General features: G+C 30.7%; 1 protein-coding gene across 1 annotated transcript in view; it reads right to left on the bottom strand.

The window, feature by feature from the left end:
* Nucleotides 1–20,848, bottom strand: part of LOC107448549 (adaptor protein complex 1, gamma subunit) — a gene marked incomplete at its 5' end in the record, with an annotated part of 82,712 nt that overhangs the window by 15,180 nt on the left and 46,684 nt on the right. The window contains 3 exon segments of the mRNA XM_071187594.1: nucleotides 11,689–11,793; nucleotides 15,738–15,865; nucleotides 18,757–18,972. Coding sequence (XP_071043695.1) covers nucleotides 11,689–11,793; nucleotides 15,738–15,865; nucleotides 18,757–18,972 — 449 coding nt within the window.

Raw genomic sequence — 20,848 nt, 5'->3', positions numbered from 1 at the left:
AGTGGGCCCACTTGGCGAACCCTGGGTTTAACTGGTGGGCACTAGCTCTTTTCAATTGACTTGGAGATAGTTAAACTTACTTTGGATGAAGAGATCTTGTTAAGAGTAAGATCTCTTCACACAAACCAAGGATAGTGTGAGAAGGTTGAAATTACAAATCAATGCTGATTTAAAAAAAAAAAAAATGTAGCATACTTGCCAATTTAAAAAAACTGGCATCAGTAAAACTTTTTTTTATGAAAAGTTTAACGAAGACTATTCGAGTTATTTAATAAGTAACAAATAGACCAGAAATGAATAATAAATATATTAATTATAGAATCTATCACATGATTAAATTTTGATGAAGTGAGAAGCAAATTTTCATTAAATTTTTAAATTGCATTTGTTAGAAAATGTACAGAAATATCTAATCAACCATACATTTATCATCTTAATCATTTCAAATTCTATTACAATTATTTCAAATTCTGTTATCAATTCTATTACAATGATGCTACTTTTAAAGAAAAATGCTATATGCAAAATAAAATAGTTCTTTAAGGGTTTTCTTCTAAATCAACAGCAAAAGAGGATGCTGAACTTAAAGAAGCTGAAGTAGCCTTCTTTGCTTTAATTAAAAAATCTTTTTAAAACACTTGTTCGTGACAGATTTTAGAAAATTTGGTTTTTAATATAAGCAGGCTTTCTAAAGTTTTATTAGACATAATTGTTCGCGATTCAGAACGGTTCTATTTAACCAAACTAAAAATTCTCTCACATTTTGAATTTGAATGAGGTATTAGAAGAATTGACAAGACAATGTTTACCAATTTTTCATACTTAAACATGCTATCCGCACCTTTCATTTGACTTATCATTGACCACTGCACATCAATTGATCTATCTGAAATCACTCAAATCTTCTAACTGAAGTTGGCAAAACTGTTTCTGCAGTTCATTTATTGCTGTAAACTTGGTTTCATTACTTTTTGTTTTTAAAAGGAAGGGAAACAAATTTACAAAATATCTCACACTTTCAAAACTGGAGTTTTCAATTTTATTTAGTCAGCAACTTCAGCATCTTTAAGGAACTTGATCATTTAAAGGGAATTTCTTAACAATATATTCACAGGCTCTAACAAAACAATATATTCACAGGCTCTTAACAAAATACTCACATTTTTATGTTATGAAATATTTGATAACAGCTGCATAAAACAATGATTTTTCTTTTTCTGAAGAATTTGAAATTAAGCCCATTGCTGCACCGCCTATAACTAAATTTTGCTGATCTTTATGGTTGAAAGAAGAAAGAAAATTAACGCATGTTAACTAGTTTCCTTTAACCTCAGAAGGTTTAACAAATTTGGAAAAAGGTTCTTTTAACAGATCCAAAAGAAGAGCTCTTAACAGATGAATTTGTGGGGAAGATGACTGCAAAATCACATTTACCTTTTCAAATGTAGGGTTAATACTTAAAAGAAATAAACTGAAGCACTTATTTAAATTTGAAGATAAAAACATAAAAATTTTTTCATCTTTGGATAAAGTTGAATCTTTTTTAGCCTTTAATCCTTTGTCCTTAGCCTTTAATCCTCTAATGTCCTTTAATCGGAATCACACTTTCTCGCTGTAAACTTTTCCTTTTTTTACCATTAGTTGGGTCCTGTTTATGCGTCAAAGGCTGTTTCATTATTGCACAAGTCTTAGTTTCCACTTTAGGCACTGCGGGTTTATCCTTTAATTTATCTACTCTTGTGCTGCTTTCTTTATCAACTACTTTTGGAATTTCGAAAAAGGACAAAGTAGATACAGACACACTGCAAGCAGAAACTTCAGCTCTAAAATAACTCATAATTGATCCCGCTGATTAACCAAGCGTATAAGACTTCTCCCTAACCAGCGAGTTGACGCATGTTTAGGCACTTTTTGTGCTTCTTTACCATACATTTCCTGAAATTTCTTAAGAGAGTCCTTACGATCAACGCTCCTTTTTAAATAGTAAAAAATATCTACCAAAACTTCTTCTATCCTAATGGGAAAAGTTGCAGCAGCTTTTTCAGAGGCAAGATGTATTAAATGGTAGCAGCATTCAATTGATATTATGTGCTCATTTTCTATTTCTAAAAATGAAATCACACCATTTTTCTGTCCCTGCATAACAGAAGCATTATCTGCACCGAATGCTATACAATTTCTAAAAGGAATGACACATTTAGCAAACACATTTGAAAGAAGGGAGCTTATATTTTCACCTGTGGAGTTTCCTTCCAAATTTGGGATTACCAATAAAGTACTTTCAATGCGTGAAAGATCCATGTTAAAATAACTCACCACAACTGGGTACAACTTATAATCAGCTTCGTGACTACCATCACATGCTGCAGTAAATGCTTGTTCTTGCAAATATTTAATAATTTCTGAAGTTCGATCCATAGCCATTTCATGGACAAGGGATGCAGTTTTGGTTTTAGCACATCCGTAACGTTTCGCAATCTAACTTTTCGGAAACATCTTTCGAAAAAGCAGACCAACATGGCTGGTGGCATTTAGCGGAACATTATGCTCAACTATAAAAGAGGTAAACAATAACTCAGCACCCATTACTTCATCTTGGACATTATCAGGTGGCTTAAAAAATTTGCTTAGTTTTTGGTTATTTTCAGCGTTTTCAATGTTTTTGGCATGATTCGGTTTGGTCACGTTTCGATGTATATCATTTCTACCTCCGTGCAATATTAGAAAGTCAGAAAAACAAATCGTACAATAAGCACACTTTTCTTCTTTATTAGATTTTTTTATGCATGGAAACTCTGCAGTATAAGAATTCTTATATGACTGAAAATAAGTTTTCTTCAGTTTTATTTTTAACGCACGCCATGTGATTACAAGCTACGTAGTAGTAGACAGTTCAGTACCGTTTTTGTTCGTTAACGATGGTTTGATCGGCTAGTTCAGTGACGTAGTTGAAACGGGGAGAGGCAATAACAGCGCATTCACTAGAGGAGACTTGAAGCAGTTAGGACGGAGAAAGGAAGGGAAGAAAAACCAATCAACTGGTTTACACGCGAACGTGCCGTTACTATGGTTACGGGGATAAGCCACTTATATGGGGTGTGTGGTTACCGTGTTGCTTTGGAATAGACCGGAAAACTCGTGTCATTTTTTATGTTTTCCTCCTTTACAAATGGTTTTACTCTAGCCCCGTAGCAGCTGATAATCGCGGAATTTTGCCGATGCCCTAACCGTGCAACATTAAAAACGGGGAATCTGTACAAATTTCAGGTTAATCCGTAGGCCCGTAAAATTAGACTTAAATCTGTACATTTTACGGATAATCCATAGAAGTTGGCAAGTGTGATATTGGTCAAAGAGAATACCGGCTGCTGCCCGTAAAATAAAATTCGTTCAGAGATTTAGTTTGATAGAAATCTTTTTAGCAGCTTCCAGAAGATGTGTAGCCTAGAAATATTCACCCTTCTAAATGTTTTTTTTCCTTAGTTAATGGAGCTCAGATTTGTAACTAATAAAAACACTGGTAACAGATTAATTATCATATCAGAATAACTGTTTTTCATTCATTTAAGTTCATTTATGCATGACAATTTTAATCAGTAGCAGGCTTTAAGTTTTATAAGAAATATGAAAATCTTCATATCATAATCTTAAGAAGTATGAAGAAAAGGAAGTGATACTTAAAAAATACTACTATAGTTCAAAATTTAATATTTTGCCACTTAAAATTACATAGTTTAAAATGATGCAAAAATTTGTATTCCTTTCAATTCAAAGTTTTTTCTTTATTATCATTAAATAAAATAAGAACAAATAAACAATTATTAAAAATTATTTTTTCAATAAAAATATTTTTAGTTCACAAGTGCATAAATGAATGCAAGAATGTTTTAAATTGCACAATCAGTTTTTGAGATATGATCAAAAGCACAAAAAGTGAAATTCTTTGACCAAAACTTTCGACCGCTCTCCTAACTCAACTATTGGGGTCATACTTTTCAGATTGCATCAACCGCATTGTATTTTGGAAGTCAAAAAATTTTATTTTCTAAAAAAACATATGTTTATTCAGAGAAAGTATGTTTTGTGCCTGATTTCATTATTTAGTATAGTAATAGTTAAAATATTATAATTATGCATACTTAGTATTTTTTCAAAATATGGCATGTTGGATACTTGATTTCCTTGAAATTCTCAGAATATGTTCTTTAAGAAAAACTATTAGATGCGTTTTTCATTAATTTTCACTTTTGCGAAGAAAAAAAATTTCTTAAAAGTTTTGGGGTGATGAAAACAAAAGATTCCATTGAATTTTTATAAAAACACATCCATTTACATATGGCAATACTTTTTATGAAATGACTAAACCAGGGCATTGACTTATTTTGCATTTTATTACTTCCACACTAACTATTAAGACATAAATACTTTCAGTTGACCTTTACTTTGAAGGACAATGGTCATTCAAAAATCTTTGAAGTAGGGTTTTTTCTTAGACCATTAAAATCTAACAATGAACATACTAATGACTAGTATCTAATAAAAATCTTGACATATGTGGTATACAGGAGATGGACAAAATAATGCAAACACTTCTATACTAATACATTTTATCATTTTCAGCTATATCAGAAAATCATCTTATGATTCAGATCATACAATTTCTCATACATATCAATGAAGTTTAAAGCTTTTGGAGGTTTGAGAGACCTACAATAAAATACAAATGGAAAATAGCATTTTTGAACATCCTATGGCAAAAAACGCAGAATAGATTTGTAACTTATGACAGCTATTTTGGTTATTATATGCAATAATTACATAAAATTTTGTAAGCCTAACTTAAACATTTATGGAGATATGGACATTTATTATAAAAATTTATTTTTTGTCTAACGTTTTTTTGCTGTAACTTTAAAAATATTCAATAAAATGTAATAAAAATTTGTTTAAAACTGCACAAGATATGAGCAATTAAAGTAGTTCTTTTATACTGTGCATGCGCAGGAAAAATTAAATTTTTTTCTTAATGTTGCTGTGAATCGTATTCAACTAATAAAAAGAGTGTGAAGAATATCTTAAAATTTTAAAAAGTTTCAAGCTATTTTCTAAGTAGTTTTCGTACTTTTTAAAAGAATGTTCAAAATAATAATGGGATTTTCTCATATTTCATTTTGTATTATTGAATAAAATATATCAAAAATGACACTGGCACAGTTGGGAATCATCCCCAATAAAATTATATTTTTTTTTTGCCTGTTTTTTCTTCTTCTATTAAATCACATTTTGGTGCATGAACGTTAATTGTAAGGTACTTTTTTTTGCCTGTTTTTTTTATTAAATCACATTTTGGTGTATGAACGTTAATTGTAAGGTACTCAGTTGTCATTAAATTTTGTTTCATGAAACAAAATAATATTTGAAGAAAACCCGTTATCATTATGAGCTTTTTCTTAAAAAGCAAAAATTACTTTGAAAATTGCTTTGAAACTTTTTAAAAATTTTAAGATATTCAAATCAAACTTTTTTCATCAGTTGCCAAATACAATTCACTAAATAAAGAAAATATTTTTAAATATTTTTCGCACATGTGCAGTATAAAAGAACTACTTTAATTACTCATATATTGCACAGTTTTGAACTAATTTTTCTCAAATTTTAAACCAAAATTTTTGTAATTAATTTTAAATTGCTCTAAAAATTTTATTTAATATTTTTAAAGCTATAGCAAAAAAAAAAAAAAAAACGTAAGACAAAAAAATTAGTTTATAAAAATGTTCATATCTTAGTAAACATTTAAGCTAGGCTTACAAAATTTTGTGCAATTATTGCATATAAAAAACAAATTAATTGTCAAAAATTACAAATGTATTGCTACCTTTTAGGCATAGGGTGTTCAAAAACACTATTTTTCGTTTGTATTTTATTGTCAGTACCTCAAACCTCTAAAAGATTTAAACTTCATCGATATGTATGAGAAATCGCATTATCTAAGCACTTTTGAAGTTATAAAATGATCTTGGTATTTCTAGAGAAATATGAAAAAATGGTATTAGTATAGTAGCGTTTCCTTTATTTTGTCTTTTGGGTACATTGGGCATGACCTTAAAATAGCAAGAAACTGATATTTTACACAGCTTTTAAGAGAATTTACTGCTTATGTCAAAAGAGAACAATTATGAATTTTGCTGCAAAAAAATCTTTAAATACAGCAGAAACAATAATCAACTAACACATCATATGATTACTTATTCAACTTTAATATAACAAGGCCCTAACTTTGAGACCTGAGCCTGAATAATTGAATGTTGAAATTACTGAGAAAGCTGTAAATTGTTTTAAAAAATGTGATTTAACCCAAATATGAATTTAATAATCTTTCTTTAAGGTGAGCTTTAGTTATCTAGAGCTTACTGAGGGTACTGAGGCAAAGCTTACTTGTTGCTATTCAGGCTTTTAATTTAATGTTTCTGATGTATCGTAATTTATGGAAGAAACGCCGCGACGTTTACGAGTTTAAAAGTTTTAAAATTTTAATTGCGGCGTTTATTGCGGCGTTTACGATATTTTAAAAATACATTTTACATTTTTCAAAGAAAAGAAATTTTTTTTATCAAAATAGTTGCGAATTATGACAAAAGATGGCGCCACTACCAATAACCCACCACCCCTTAAAGAAAGTGGGTTGATCTCGATCTAGTTCCCGCCAAACCGCGTGGTTGATACAGGGTGCGTAGCCAAATCTTTGAATCAAAAATAAGCACTTTTTAAAAACTTTTCAAGCACTTTACAAAAATTTTCAAGCACTCAAAAAATTCATATTCAATCAATGATATTATTGAAAAACAAAAACTTTTTATAAACAGTTTTAGCGTTAAAAAAAACACAAAAAGAAACGGGCGTAAATTGAAACAATCAGTACTTTCCCACATCACTGAGTGAATTCAACTTGACCCTGAACTCAGAACAAAAGTACCCTTACCCCCTACATCAAAAAAAGTGTTAGAAGTAAATTAAATAAACAAGAACAAAATTAAAATAAATTAAACAGAAAAAGATTTCATAAGGATCTGACATTCTCTATCCGAATTGAAGCACTCGGGTTTCGGTTTCAAGTATGCGCGTATGCGCAAGTCATAACGTGGGTACGACATGAAGTCTGCGTGAATGATTACGTAGCAAACTCCCCATTTTTTGTGAAATGCATGCGATCCACCAGATATCACTGAAGGGGGAAAAAAATTATTCGAAAAAAAAGCACTTTTTAAAAACGCCAACTGAAAAAAGCACCTTTAAAAGCTTTTAAAAACGAAATCCCCAAAAAAGCACCTTTAAGTACTTTTTACAAACGCTACGCACCCTGTTGATAGCTGTTTCACATTTTTTCTCACTTTGTTACAATGTGCTTTGTGGAGAAATTAAATTGCGGAAAGTTTTCTTTTTAGTATTTGCTAATATTTTTTCATATTACAATATGCCTCCTATAGGACATAAGAGTTATACAGCTGCTTTCAAACTGCAAGTTATTGAACGAGCGGAAAGTACAGGAAATCGTGCAGCAGCGCGGGAATTTGAAGTAGATGAGAGATGCATTCGCCGATGGCGGTCGGAAAAAGAAAGCCTAGAAAGCATGCCGAAAATGAAACGGGCAAGAAGACGTGGAACTGTGCTCTGGCCTGAGCTAGAAGATGTTCTAGAAAAATGGATTTTTGAACAGCGCGAGAAAGGACTCCCTGTATCAACCATTAAAATTCGTCTACAAGCCAAAAAGATATCTGCAAACATGGGAATTTCCACTTTTAACGGCAATCCAAATTGGTTCCATCGGTTCATGAGAAGAAAGAAATTATCTGTTCGAAGTAAAACGACGATCGGCCAAAGTCTTCCAGATGACTGGAAAGAAAAAAAAGAATCCTTTTTGAATTATATGAAGGATTTAAGAGCTCAGAAAGGAATTAAGGAATGCCAAATCGTCAATATGGACGAAGTTCCGTTGACGTTCGATTGCCCGCCCAACCGAACAGTAAATAAAACCGGTGTTAAAACCGTTTCAATTGCTACATCTGGCCACGAGAAAACATCCTTCACTTGTGTACTTGCCTGTGCTGCTAATGGTGAACCGATGCTGATTTTCAAGCGGAAAACGTTGCCTAAAGAAATTTTCCCAAATGACGTCGTAATAAAATGCAACGAGAAGGGCTGGATGTGTGAGAAAATAATGCTTGACTGGATTAATGAAGTCTGGCGTAAAAGAAAAGGGTCATTTTTCCAGCCAAGTGGCATTCTTGTGATGGATTCGATGCGTGCACATTTGCTGGACTCGGTGAAAAATGAAGCAAAAAGAGCTTCAGCTTCTTTAGCTGTTATACCAGGTGGGCTAACAAAAATACTCCAGCCGCTGGATTTAACAGTAAATAGAAGTTTCAAAAGCCACGTGAGAAAGCTTTGGGAGGCATGGATGGCTGGCGAAGATCACTCGTACACTAAAAACGGAAATTTGAAAAGAGCTTCATATGGAGAAGTAGCTCGATGGGTTTCCGAAGCTTGGAAAGCAATTTCTCCGGACACAATAAAGTTAGGTTTTTCGCAGGCGGAAATAATCCCGAGTGGTTCTATCGAAGAAAGTGATCCGACAGAGGAAGATAATGATGCTGCTGAATTGGATGAAGAATTGCTTCAATTGTTTCATTCAGATTCTGAATGCAGCGAATTTGAAGGGTTTGAGTGAACCTAAATTTTAAGTGGATGCGACCCACTTTAAAAAGCGTGCTTAAGTAATAAAATGTAAATATGTTGCAATGTAAGTTAGTTATTTAATTCTTAACCTAGAGATGGCGCCACCAGCGATTTCCGATTGTAAAATTATATTAGTTGTTCAAAGGTAAAATTATATTAGTTTAATTATATAGTTTGTTCAAAGGGTTTAATAACAGATTCTTGCTTTTGTTAGACTACACATTTTATACTTTAATTTACATTTTAATTTTAGTAATATTTGTAAAGCTTTAATTTAGTATATTTAATTTTTGCCGATGCATCGTTGTTATGGACGCGATTTATAAACTGATATCTTCTTATTTAAATAAAAGAGGTATATTTCCAAAAAATAAATAAATAAAATTAAGAAAAATATTTATAAAATATAAATATGTAGTAATTCGGCATTTAATCCGACAATTTTTTTTTTTTTTTAAAAGAAATTTTTTTGTAAAGAGAAAGAAAAAATCAGTCATATTTTCTTATTTGGAATTTTTTTCTCTTGAAGTAAGTAACTATATTTTATCTTTTAAGAATAAAAACATGAGAAAAAATAATAAATTTGTATCAAACAAAACATAATTGAAAAGTAAAAACATCTGCATTTCCAATGAACAAAATAAAGAAATGCAAGTTGGGAGAAACTGATGAATCAATCTTGACAAGTGCTTTACTGGTTTTGTCCCCCTCCCCCATTTCCCTCTTCTGTTAGACCATAAATTAGCCACACCCTTTTGACATTGAAACTTCTTTCTCACTTGGTGTACAAAATGAATTCTATCCCTTTTGCTGCTTTTTTTTTTTTAAATTCGATTTATTTATCTTTTTATTGCTTATTAACTGTTACTTTTTCTTGTTAACTTGTTTATTTTTATCGTTATTAGTTGTTTGCTTCTTTTTTGCAGTTCCTTGCTAGCTTTTTATTTTCCGAGGTGAGCGTCTTTTGTTAAAACAAAATGTTATGTAAAAGAAAAGACGAGAACAATGATCTCGCTCTAAAGAAGAAACGATTATTTCTTTTTCGGATTATTTCATCTTGAATTATTTAGCCTTCGGATTATTTCTTCTTGATTATATCTTATAGATTATTATTTTAATTAATGAAATTTCTATTCTAAAGATGGGACGTTTTTAAATTCCCTCCATCATAATCTACAATTGAAACTTAGCTAAATTTATTGGTTTTTCTGAAATTAACAGCGTAATTGAATTATCATAATATACGGGAGTCATATTGGAATTTCCGGAAGAGATCCGAAATTCTGCAAATTCCGAAATTTCGTCGGTCCCGTAAGTGCCGAATTTTGGGTCCTATACTGTAATGTAAAAAAATCATTTATATTAAAGTAATATAAATATAGTTATTTAAATATTTTACCTAACGAAGGCACCAACAGCCGATTGTAACATGTTGTTCTGAGCAGTTTGTCCAAAATATACAATAGCAAATTACATATTTGATTTTATTATAATTATACATTTATAAATTTTAATTTATATTTTAAATTTAAAACAGTAGTAGTATTTATAAGGAATTAATGTAATATATTCACTTTTGCCGCTTAATCGTTATTATGGGTGCGGCGTTTACAACTTGTGCGGCGTTTATCATGATTTTTTTTCTTTTAAGTCTTATTATCCCAAGTGCGGCGTTTACGATAGGTGCGGCATTTCTTCCATAAATTACGGTACTATCCACTTGGGTGTGATTTCACGGGATTCATCATAAAAATTATATCACTTCTCTAAATAGCAACAAGTTTCTTCTGCCTAATCTGCCCAGTACTTCTAGATAAGGACTACAGCTCACCTCAGGAGTGGGTCTTAACTTTAAATAATCATATAAGGTAAAAATAAAGTTTTTGTTTTCAATTTTTTTCTTTTCTGACATTCCCATTATTATTTCTCTATTCAATTACTCAGGTATGGGTCTCTAAGTCAAGGGCCTAACTATATAAAAGGTTGAATAAAAAACCAATCGATCTTCGAGTTGATTTTGCTTCGGCTATACTGAAGGCCTTTTCAAGTAAATTATATACTTGTTCACTGTTAAAAACGGGCAATATGCAGCCCTGCCTTGAAAAACGTGTAAAATCACTTTTTCTTGCTACTCGATCAATTTTAAGATCATGCTAAATGTACACCACACATATCTTGATCATTTTTAAATACTACTCATTAGTATGTATTCACTTAAATATATACCTTTGTGTTTAAATGTTAGCACAAGTACATTTTGACAATAAAAATCTAAGAAAATGGGCTTATTTAGAAGATTTTGGAACGATCTTTCAGGCAAAGATCCATCGTAAGTATTTATGTCTTACTAGTTTGTGCGGAAAGAGTAAAACACAAAACAATGGCCAGTGTTGTGGTTTACTCATTCCAGAAAAAGTGTATCTTGATGTGTTTTTCTCAAAAATTTAGTGATTTTAATCTTTTTAGTAGTTTTCCATGAAAAACATTTCCAGAAAATTTCAAATACATCAGGCATCCAACCCTGTCTGACTCTTCAGCAATTTTAAAGTCATCCCTTTACTCTAGTCATTTGTCTACTGATATTTTGCTAACTTTATTATCAGTGTCTACATCATGTATCACCTTCAATATTTATTTTACGATAGCTCTTAGATTAATCACAAGCCTGTTTCTCACGAAGGTTAAACTACTCTAATTCAATTAGGTCCTGAAACAATAAAATAGACTTGATCTTTGGAGTTATGTATTATTTATTTATTGGGCATTATTTATTTATTCAAGTCACAGGATGACCCTCAGCAGTTCGGATTTTCAAGGTTCAACTTTATTAATTTTCAATTCAAAAATCTTTCCTAAGAAATAGGGAAAGCATGTTCGAAACATTGAAAAAATATTATAATGTACAAAAATAAGTTATGAACATGCAAAAGGGATACAGATAGATTAGGCTAATACCTTAAATGGTTAAACTTCCTAAACAGCGAAGAAAATTCTATTGCCCGTTGTTGTAGTTCCACATTCACATTAGTTCCAAAAACATCTAAAAATCTTTTGACCCGCCTGCAAAGATAAATAAATAAATAGAAAAATACTTTAGTATACACACATAAATAAAAATACATCATTTTTAGTTATTTAAGAAAATTGCAGTCGAGTACCATTTATCAAAACGCTGATTAAGCAAATCGATCAAGAACCATGCACTTTTTTCTCTTTCTCCAATTTTTTTCATGAAAATTTGTCTTTAGTTATAAAATTTATTAAAAGGAAGTTAAAAAATTGCTTCTTGTACTCTTTGAAGAAAGGAAGAAGGCATTTCTAGTTTCATTTGATTTCGAATAATAACAGGGTTGCCACTCAAATCTGGAAAAAAATTTCCCTGTGTTTTCCCTGTATGTATACGCAGTATAATAAGAAACACACGAACAATACTTAGATTAGAAAAAAATTACTTCCCTAGTTTTAACACTTGAGGTGAGCAATAATTCAACATTACTTAAAATAATACAGAAAAGAAACAATTTTTCTTACCCAAAATTCATCAAGACAGGAATTATATTAACCAATCATGCTCACTTCTACATCACCTAATGCTCTAAATAAATTTCACACAAAATGAAGGACTCAGGTGGGGAAAAAATAAAGTTCTTGCTATCTTGAAACAATTTATTGATTAACTTATTAACAAAAACTATTTTCAATTAAGATTAACAATCCTTTTTTTTTTGCTCAATTCTTGTATTTGAGCATCAATTTCTGCAACTTCAACAGATTTTTCAGTTAACAGTTTCATTTTTTTCCTCTGCAACAATTTGATTTGTGTTCTGCCTTCCGCTTGTTGGACTCTTCTTCCTTCTTCTTTATCTCGATGCTTCTCTGCTTTTCTAAAGCTTGTTGGTACCTCCCTCGCGCTAATTTTGCATAATGAAGCAAATCTTTTGATAGTGGAACATTTAAGACCCCCCCATAAAAATGTATGGCATCATAAACAGTCCTCAGTCCAACTAAGGACTCGTCTTTGAGATTCTCAACAAGCATATCCTTGTTTATGCTAAATCCACTCTCTACGGCAGCATTGCCATGCGACAATGTAAGAATTATTGTTGCGACTTCAAAAAGTTCAGAAAATTCACTGGACTTTAAAATATTCGAATAAAAATCGTCTAATCGCATATCTTCACTAAATGAATTAAGTTCCTCTTTGTAAACACTTTTAAGTTTTTCAAGAAAAGTTTCAAACTGGATTTTTGCACATTCTGAACAGGCCGGCGAAATTTGTCCATTCGAAAAAAGAAGTTGAAGCAAACTAACCATTCGCTTTTCGCATAATACAGGATTGCTCTTTAAAAATGGGGGTTTAAACATGATGAAGCTTTCAGCAGAGCAAAATTCTTCGACATACGTTCAAATATTTTTTTTGTAGTAGCTTTCACAAACAGAAAGCATTCAGCCAAAAAGTCTCTTTTTTCTGCTTCAGTAGCATCACTAGAATTTAAGTAACCTGTAGTTACTATTCCAATGTCAGTATTTTTTCTCAGCCGTAAATTCTTCGGATCATCAAGATCAATCAAAAATAAACTGTCTAATGATTTTCCTTCTTCTTCAATTATGCTACTTTTGACAATATTTTTCATCAACTGTCTAACAAGAATGAAGACATTTTCATACAAAAAAGGCACCATTGGTTCAGAGGTCTGAAATTTTTTAAGAAATGGCTGAAGAATATTTGAAATATAGGAAAAGAAGCTAATTTTAGCTAGAATCAATTTGTCTCGACAAGCACCTTTGATATTGTCACAAGTCATAGATCCAGGCAAATCTTTTTTACTGAACTCAATGTATTTTTTTACATTGTCAAAAACTTTAAGAGCACGTTCGCAAACATTAACATTTTCTACCCAGCGGATAGAACAAAACTTTAATGGAAATTCGGAAGAACCTGTTACTTCCAGAAAATTAGCACGTCTTGCTGGACTATCTTTAAATATTCCATACATTGCTCTTAGAGTAACATCTACTTTCCACCCAGTAGATTTGTGTCCATACTGCAACGCTCCGTGGATTATGTGTAGTCCACAAGTACCCAGATTTAAAATTTTACAGTCATTTTCTGACAAAAGTTCTTCGTTGACGTGTTTTAAAAATTTTAAATTGACGCTTGGTCCATCCATGCTGATTTGTAAGAGTAACTAAGTCTAAACTTGATATAACTTCTTTAAAATTCTTAAAGAGTTCTTGAGCTGTAGTATGCCTTAAAAATACAGAATTGAAATATCTTGTGGAGACTATTAGTTGAATCACACCAATATCTTACTATAAGGTCCATTTGACATTTTTGCGAAATGCGGTTCAAAGCTTCATCAAAGCATATGACAAATTTTTTGTTCTTTAAAGATTTCAGAAGAGATTGTTGAAAAAATGGTGCTAATCCGAAACAGATAAGGTACAATATTTTTGTACGCCCCAACGTACACTTTTTGGCTATTTCACTATCAGCGAACATTAGTGAAAATAATTCCGCTACATCATTAAAAGCATTATACGACGAATGCGATGCAACGAGTTTTAATGCCCATAACAGTTCAACTTTAAATGATTGTTCATGAATTAAAAAGTTAGTTATTGGTTTATTTCCGGACACCAAATCTTTTGTTTTTGGACTTGAGGTATGCGCAACTTCCGTTTTTCCGTAATCCAAAATTGATGGTGTCTTTTCTGAATCGGCACTTCGTTTTGTATGATTTTTCGTCTTCTTATGACTGGTAAGCGCTTGTCTCCCCATATTACTTAGGCTTATTTTCTTATTGCACAGCAAGCAGTACGCAGAAAATGGATCCTTCGGAACTTCGGTAACCCATGCTGCAAAGTCGGGATTAATATTTTCATCCATCCAATCCGTATTGAAAACGGACTTAGAGCAGCTCATTTTTAAAAGAAATCACTAACCAACTTTTATTGATAAAAAATACCAACAAAATATTCAACATGTAAACACACGTGCGAGCGACCAAACAACAGCTACACCATTACGCAACAGCAGATGGAATGTTGCCACTTCCGCGAGCGCGAGTCCATATGCGCATTCGACGAGACGGAGAGACTCGTACTTGCGCATGCGCAATTTGTGAGTTTCTAGAGGAGAAAGAGCTACCTCCTCGAAATTGGACTGGCCTATGCAGAAGATGAGGGGAGTGTCGGTGGTAGAAATGGATGAGCTTCCGCGCACGGTTCAACGGATGTTATTTCGTTTTTGGAGCGAGCTACAGCTGCGATCATTTCTTCTTATGATTGTTAAAGAGATCGGCATTTTTCAGCGAAAAAACTAAGCAATTTAAAATTCCCTGCATTTTCCCGGTTTTTAAGGAAAAACGCGAAATTCCCTGCATTTTCCCTGTTTTTGCATTTGACTTTTTAATTCCCTGTATTTTCCCGGTTTTCCAGGTTCTCCCGGTGCCGTGGCAACCCTGAATAATAAAAAAATAAGTGCATGACATGTCTTATTGTAATTTTTGTATGTATTTTTCTAATCAATTTTGTGAGGTGTTTTTTAATATGTCGGGAAAGCATAAAAATGTTGATATAGATATACCAAAAAATTAAGATTAATATAAGTTTGTAGAAAGGCTAAACCTGAAGAAATATAGCACTTGAATATGGCTTAAACACTTTAATTGTATCAAATAATGAAAAAATAATAATTTGATTGTAAACTTTGTATCAGTTTTGAACTTAAAAGGAAGAAGGCAGTGAAGGCATTGAGAGTGCAATTTCAAAAACGTAGATAGTTTCACAAAAATTGGTCAAACTTTTCAATGAATGTTTAAATAGAAACTTTTACATACACCATTTGAAATATGTTAAAATATTCCACAATAGCCAGTTATAAGCCAAAAAATATTTAAAGTTACCAAAAAAAAAATTCATAATTTTTTGTTGTTCAAAACAACATTGTCTCCGATCAACTAGGATAATCAGCACTCAACTGCATACTTAAAAATACCTACGGAGCAGTATCTGTATATCGTACACTAAGCTTCATCAAAGCAGTAACAGAATATTCTTTTGTTGTCAAAGTCATATGAATATTTAATGTTATTTTCTCAAACAAATCAATAATTTCATCTGGTGTAACCTAAAAATTAAAACAAAATGTTTAAATAATCAAAACTTTTAGTAAAAACTAGGAATTTTTATTTTAAACAAAAATTATACAAAATTAAAGGCATTGAGAAGAAAAATATTTTAGTCACTCAGGCAGAAAAGTTCTCTAATAGAAAATATATATATATATATATAAGATCATCTTTAACACAATAACGTACGAAAAGACTTCAATAATCACATATCATTTTAGGCACAAAATATTACAGACAAGCTTACATTTTCTAGAATAAGAACCGCAACAGAATACTCACTACAGTATTTAACTTTTATAACAGACATATTTAAGATTTCAGCAAGTACACGGTTAGATTCTTTAATAGAGAAAAAAAAAAGGAAATTGAAATGTAGAAGAAAGGTTTTATTTCTCATAAAAATTTGCTCCAGATAATTATACACCACCATGGATAATGCACAGAAAATTAAGGTAATAGATCCTAACAAAAGTCTAAGCAGTGCATTCATTGCAGAAAAAAATGGGAGAGAATTTCTCACCCTTTCTCAAAAACAGGGTGAGATTTCAAAAAGTTAAGTGAGATTTCTAAAAATTAAAAAAACACGAATATACTTGGAAAAAAATTATTTCTTTAATTATAATACATTTTTCACATCTTCTAATTGAATATTTTTGCTGCATCATCATACGCAAAATGGTGTATATCAACTTTTTCATCCGCTATTATATTTATTTGGCTGAAAAATATCCGTATTTGTTTCATTTTGACCGTTTCTACCGACATTTGTTTCGTTTTCATTTGTCTGTTACGGAGTCGAAGGTGTCGCCTTAACAAGGTATTTGTCCATCTTACATTCATGCACAAATAATGCAAACGTCTTACATGAAGAAACCTTACCTACGGTGAACACATGGTTGCAGAGAGATGTGTTCTGAAAGGTATTCCGTAGTTCGGGGGAGGGTGTTCTGCTGTTTGCACCGGTTCTGAACAATACTGATAAATAGGGAAGCTAGATAACAAGGACCGATGTTCAAAAACAATGAAAGATCAAGGAAGAAAAGTGAAACAAATTTTATTCAAAATGGCAAAAGACGAAATTTTTTCCAAAATTCGTGCATTTTGAATATTATATATATTGATTAATAGAGTGCGCGAACTTCTTGCGTTAATAATTTTTTATTGCGAGAAAAGAACAAAATATGAAAGTGAAAGCACTGCTAAAGAATCAGTCTATTCTTCTACTAAGAACATTTTACTAAATATTGTTTCTGAATAAGTATTTAAGGCACTCTAGAGTATGATTTAATCCTATTGTGATTTCTGTGAAACCAAATACAGTCAGACCTCGGTATAAGGTCATCCGCATATAAGGTCACTTTTCCAAAGTCCCGGCTCACTGAATAGGAATTTTTTGTTACAGATTATCGGATATATGGTCAAGTTTTAAAAATCGTTATCGTTTATAAGGTCATTTTTATCTGAGGTGAGGGAAGCTTTTTTCTAACAAAAGCCTATTTAACTTCCTTTCAAGGCAATTACCCCTCTCGAGTTTTAGGAAAATGCTGCCGCCAACGAACAAACTGCAATTTCTGAAATTGTTTCACAAGTTGTGGACAGTGAGGACAATGACAGTGATCCTGAGACTGTAGCTGTAACCCAAGTGGAAGCCTTCAATGTCATGCGAATTTTTTTTACAAACCATGAGGGAGCTGAGTAATATTTTGAGAAGTTACAAAATCTAGAAATCATTGTTCGAAAAATGAAACCAGAAGCGAGACAGACCTGCATAAATGATTATTTTAAATAAGATAAGATGTAATGTGTGTATGTACACTTTGAGGAAATTTGTATACAACTTTATTTTAAATTAAAAGTTTTTTAAAAATCTATCTTTCTTTAATTCTTTACTAATTCTATTAAAATTTATTGACTTAAATATTTAATTTATGGCCGATCGTTTTCGTTTACATAACAATTTTTAGAAAATCATAGTGTGTACTATTTATGTGCTTAGTTACGAACTGCTAATGAATCGGTTAAAAGGTCACCCCGCTTATAAGGTCACTTTTGCGATGTTCCTTAGGGTGACCTTATATCGAGGTCTCACTGTATAACTTAACTTTGACATATGTGACTGTATAAATAAATAAAAATGAAGCTTCTTTAATTAACCATATAATCTGAAAACACCATCAATCTATTGAATAGTCTATTCAAGACATATAGTATATTTAGTTAAAAAGTTGATTTAGTGTTATGCTGAAGTTTTTTTCGCACTTAACCAGCATAAAGCATAATTTTTGAACTTGCAGGATTTTTAGAAATTTTGCAATTTCAAATCACTACTCATTTTATAATAATTTCAGGCATGCAACATTTTTGTAAACTTACTTTAATATTCCTTAATGCACTTTTATTTTATTAAAATTTTTTTATCTTAATAACACTTAAAATATAAAACCTTGAAATTTAAATTTTATTTGTGTTTCAACTCTGAAAACATTCGGCGAAATATATTAGCATTGCACCACTCAATTTTACAATACTGTTCAACTGTAAGTATAGAAGCAAATTAGAAAATAGAATCTGTTTAACCAAATGAGTAATTTCTATGATAAATTTAATAAAAATATCATGACAGTAAATATTATTTATAAATCACAGAGAACTCTGAAACTTGTTATTTTCCATTCTAAAACTAATCTAAAAAACTTTTTTTTGGAGTATTCTAGTTTTCAGATAAAAAGGTTTCGTACTGTAGAATAAATATTTTTGAAAATTTTTAGATACCCTATTGCCTACAAATCTGGACCGTTTCACACTTTAATATACTATAAACAGATAATCAAGTGGAATTATCATTGCTATATATTTAAAAGCAGGTACATAAATTCTTAAAACGTACGTTAGCAGGTGAAGAATCTTGACCCTCAGCAGAATTCAGGAGATCTCCAAATTCTCCAATGCACCATGATGCAACTTGAACCAGAGGTTGCTTAGTAGCAAGATCTCCAATTAGTTGTTTCCATAACTGTTGTACTGTATACGTATGGAGGGTGGTTGATTCTGATATCAGTTGAATAAGGTTACCAACAACATCATCAATGACATAATTTCCAGCCTAATTAAACAAATTACATCAAACTGAAATCTATCCATTGAAGCTTACATTATTTAAATGAACTAGGGGGAAAGGATAAAAAAAAAACGCTCAATTCCAGAAAAATCTTAAAATGATTTTTACCAAAACTATTTTAATAAATGGGTATTCTTTTTAGCCTAACACTAACTTTTAACTGTCTTGAAGCAAAATTCAAGTAAGTTAAAAAATTTATTAAAATCTTAAAAAATATGTACTTTATATTACGTATAAATAATAAACATATACTTAAAAAATGTGTCCTTATTTTCTTAAATAAATATGCACATTTATATCCAGGTAAATTATGAATATTTACCATTAATATCAAACAAACCCTGATTCACCTCCCACATCTAGAATCAGATAATCTGTCACAAATCAATCCTTGCAATTCACATAGCGTGATTTGTATTCTAGCGGTTAAATAACCACAAATAGCAATCTGTATTCACAAGATTTAAGACTTACATATCATGATTTAAAAATCAAACAGCCTGGTTTGTATTCATGCGTGTTTAAAATTTAATATCACAATTTATATTAATTCAATTAATGCGTATTCACACGATTTCAGACACATTATTCGAAGGCTTTTCCAATTTTGATTAGAAATGGTTTTAAATAAATGTATTTAAATTAAATCTTATGTTCGTGTTTATTCTTCATAAAAGAATTTTTATTTCCTCTATTTGAGGATGCAGCAAAAATAATTTGCAAAAGAAAAGTTAAAGGTAAGTTATTTAAAAGACAATTTATTTAATTTAATTAATTTCATTTATTTTATACTTAAGCAGTTCTAGTAACATTAGTGTTTTATTCAATATGTTAATTTTTCTTAAAAATTTTTCATTTTTACCTCTTAATGTGTATTCTTATTGCTCACTTAGAGGCGATTTTTCACAAAATTTGGGTGGGGGCTTATTTAGCATTTTAGGGTATATTACTTTCAGCTTACTGAACATTCTGTTTATAGATAAATTTTATATATATATGTATATATTACTTAATAAATTATTAATTAAAAATGTTAAGTTAAAAAAATAGTACTAGGTAAAAATTTATCTCCCGTAGATAAATTTTCATTACAATTTTTTTAAATACCAATGAAATTTTCAGTAATCTTAGATATTAAATTATTTCTCTAACCTCAAATATTTAACAAAAAGAAAAAAGAAAAAAAAGGGATAAGAACCTATTTCTTTCCCCTTTAAGTAAAAATTTCATAAAAGTAAACAATTTGATTATTAAAAAGATTGCGTTAACATGTTACACCCTCTGAAGTTTACAGGTTATAATTTTTTAAACAAATAAATACCCTACCCTATAAATGGGAGTGAACTTTAAAATATTCTTGAATTTTTTCATGATCTCCAGTACAGATGTTAAAAAAGCTTTGGAGTTGTTTACCAATTTATCAAACCTTTTAAAATTGTAAATAATAAATCATATATTTCAAAATAGAGATTCAGCAATTTGTGAATAAAAAAGTTCGTAAAAAATTCTTAAATTTACTTTATTACACATAATTAACTTAAAATTTTACAACTAAGTATGTAAAAATAAAGTATCAGTATTTAAAATAACTATTAAGAAATATCTTAAGCATATTATTTAAGTATTTATAGTATTTGGTTATAAAAATTAGTATGAAATTTATAATTGTGAATGTAATTTGTAGTATAATAATACAATATATAATTTGATCACCATATTTTAAAAGTTTTTCATATTGTTTCCGAGTTTTCAGTTTTTGAGGTTTCAGAGTTTTGCTATACTTCTTTAGGTAAAATATTGAAAGAAACTACAGTTGCATTAATTTCTTAGGAATTCAATTAAATTTGTTTCCTTTTTCATA

Source organism: Parasteatoda tepidariorum, chromosome X1 (genome assembly GCF_043381705.1).
Source record: "Parasteatoda tepidariorum isolate YZ-2023 chromosome X1, CAS_Ptep_4.0, whole genome shotgun sequence".
Classification (NCBI taxonomy): domain Eukaryota; kingdom Metazoa; phylum Arthropoda; class Arachnida; order Araneae; family Theridiidae; genus Parasteatoda; species Parasteatoda tepidariorum.
The sequence above is the reverse complement of the archived record's forward strand: the minus strand, read 5'-3'. Positions and strand labels throughout refer to the sequence as shown.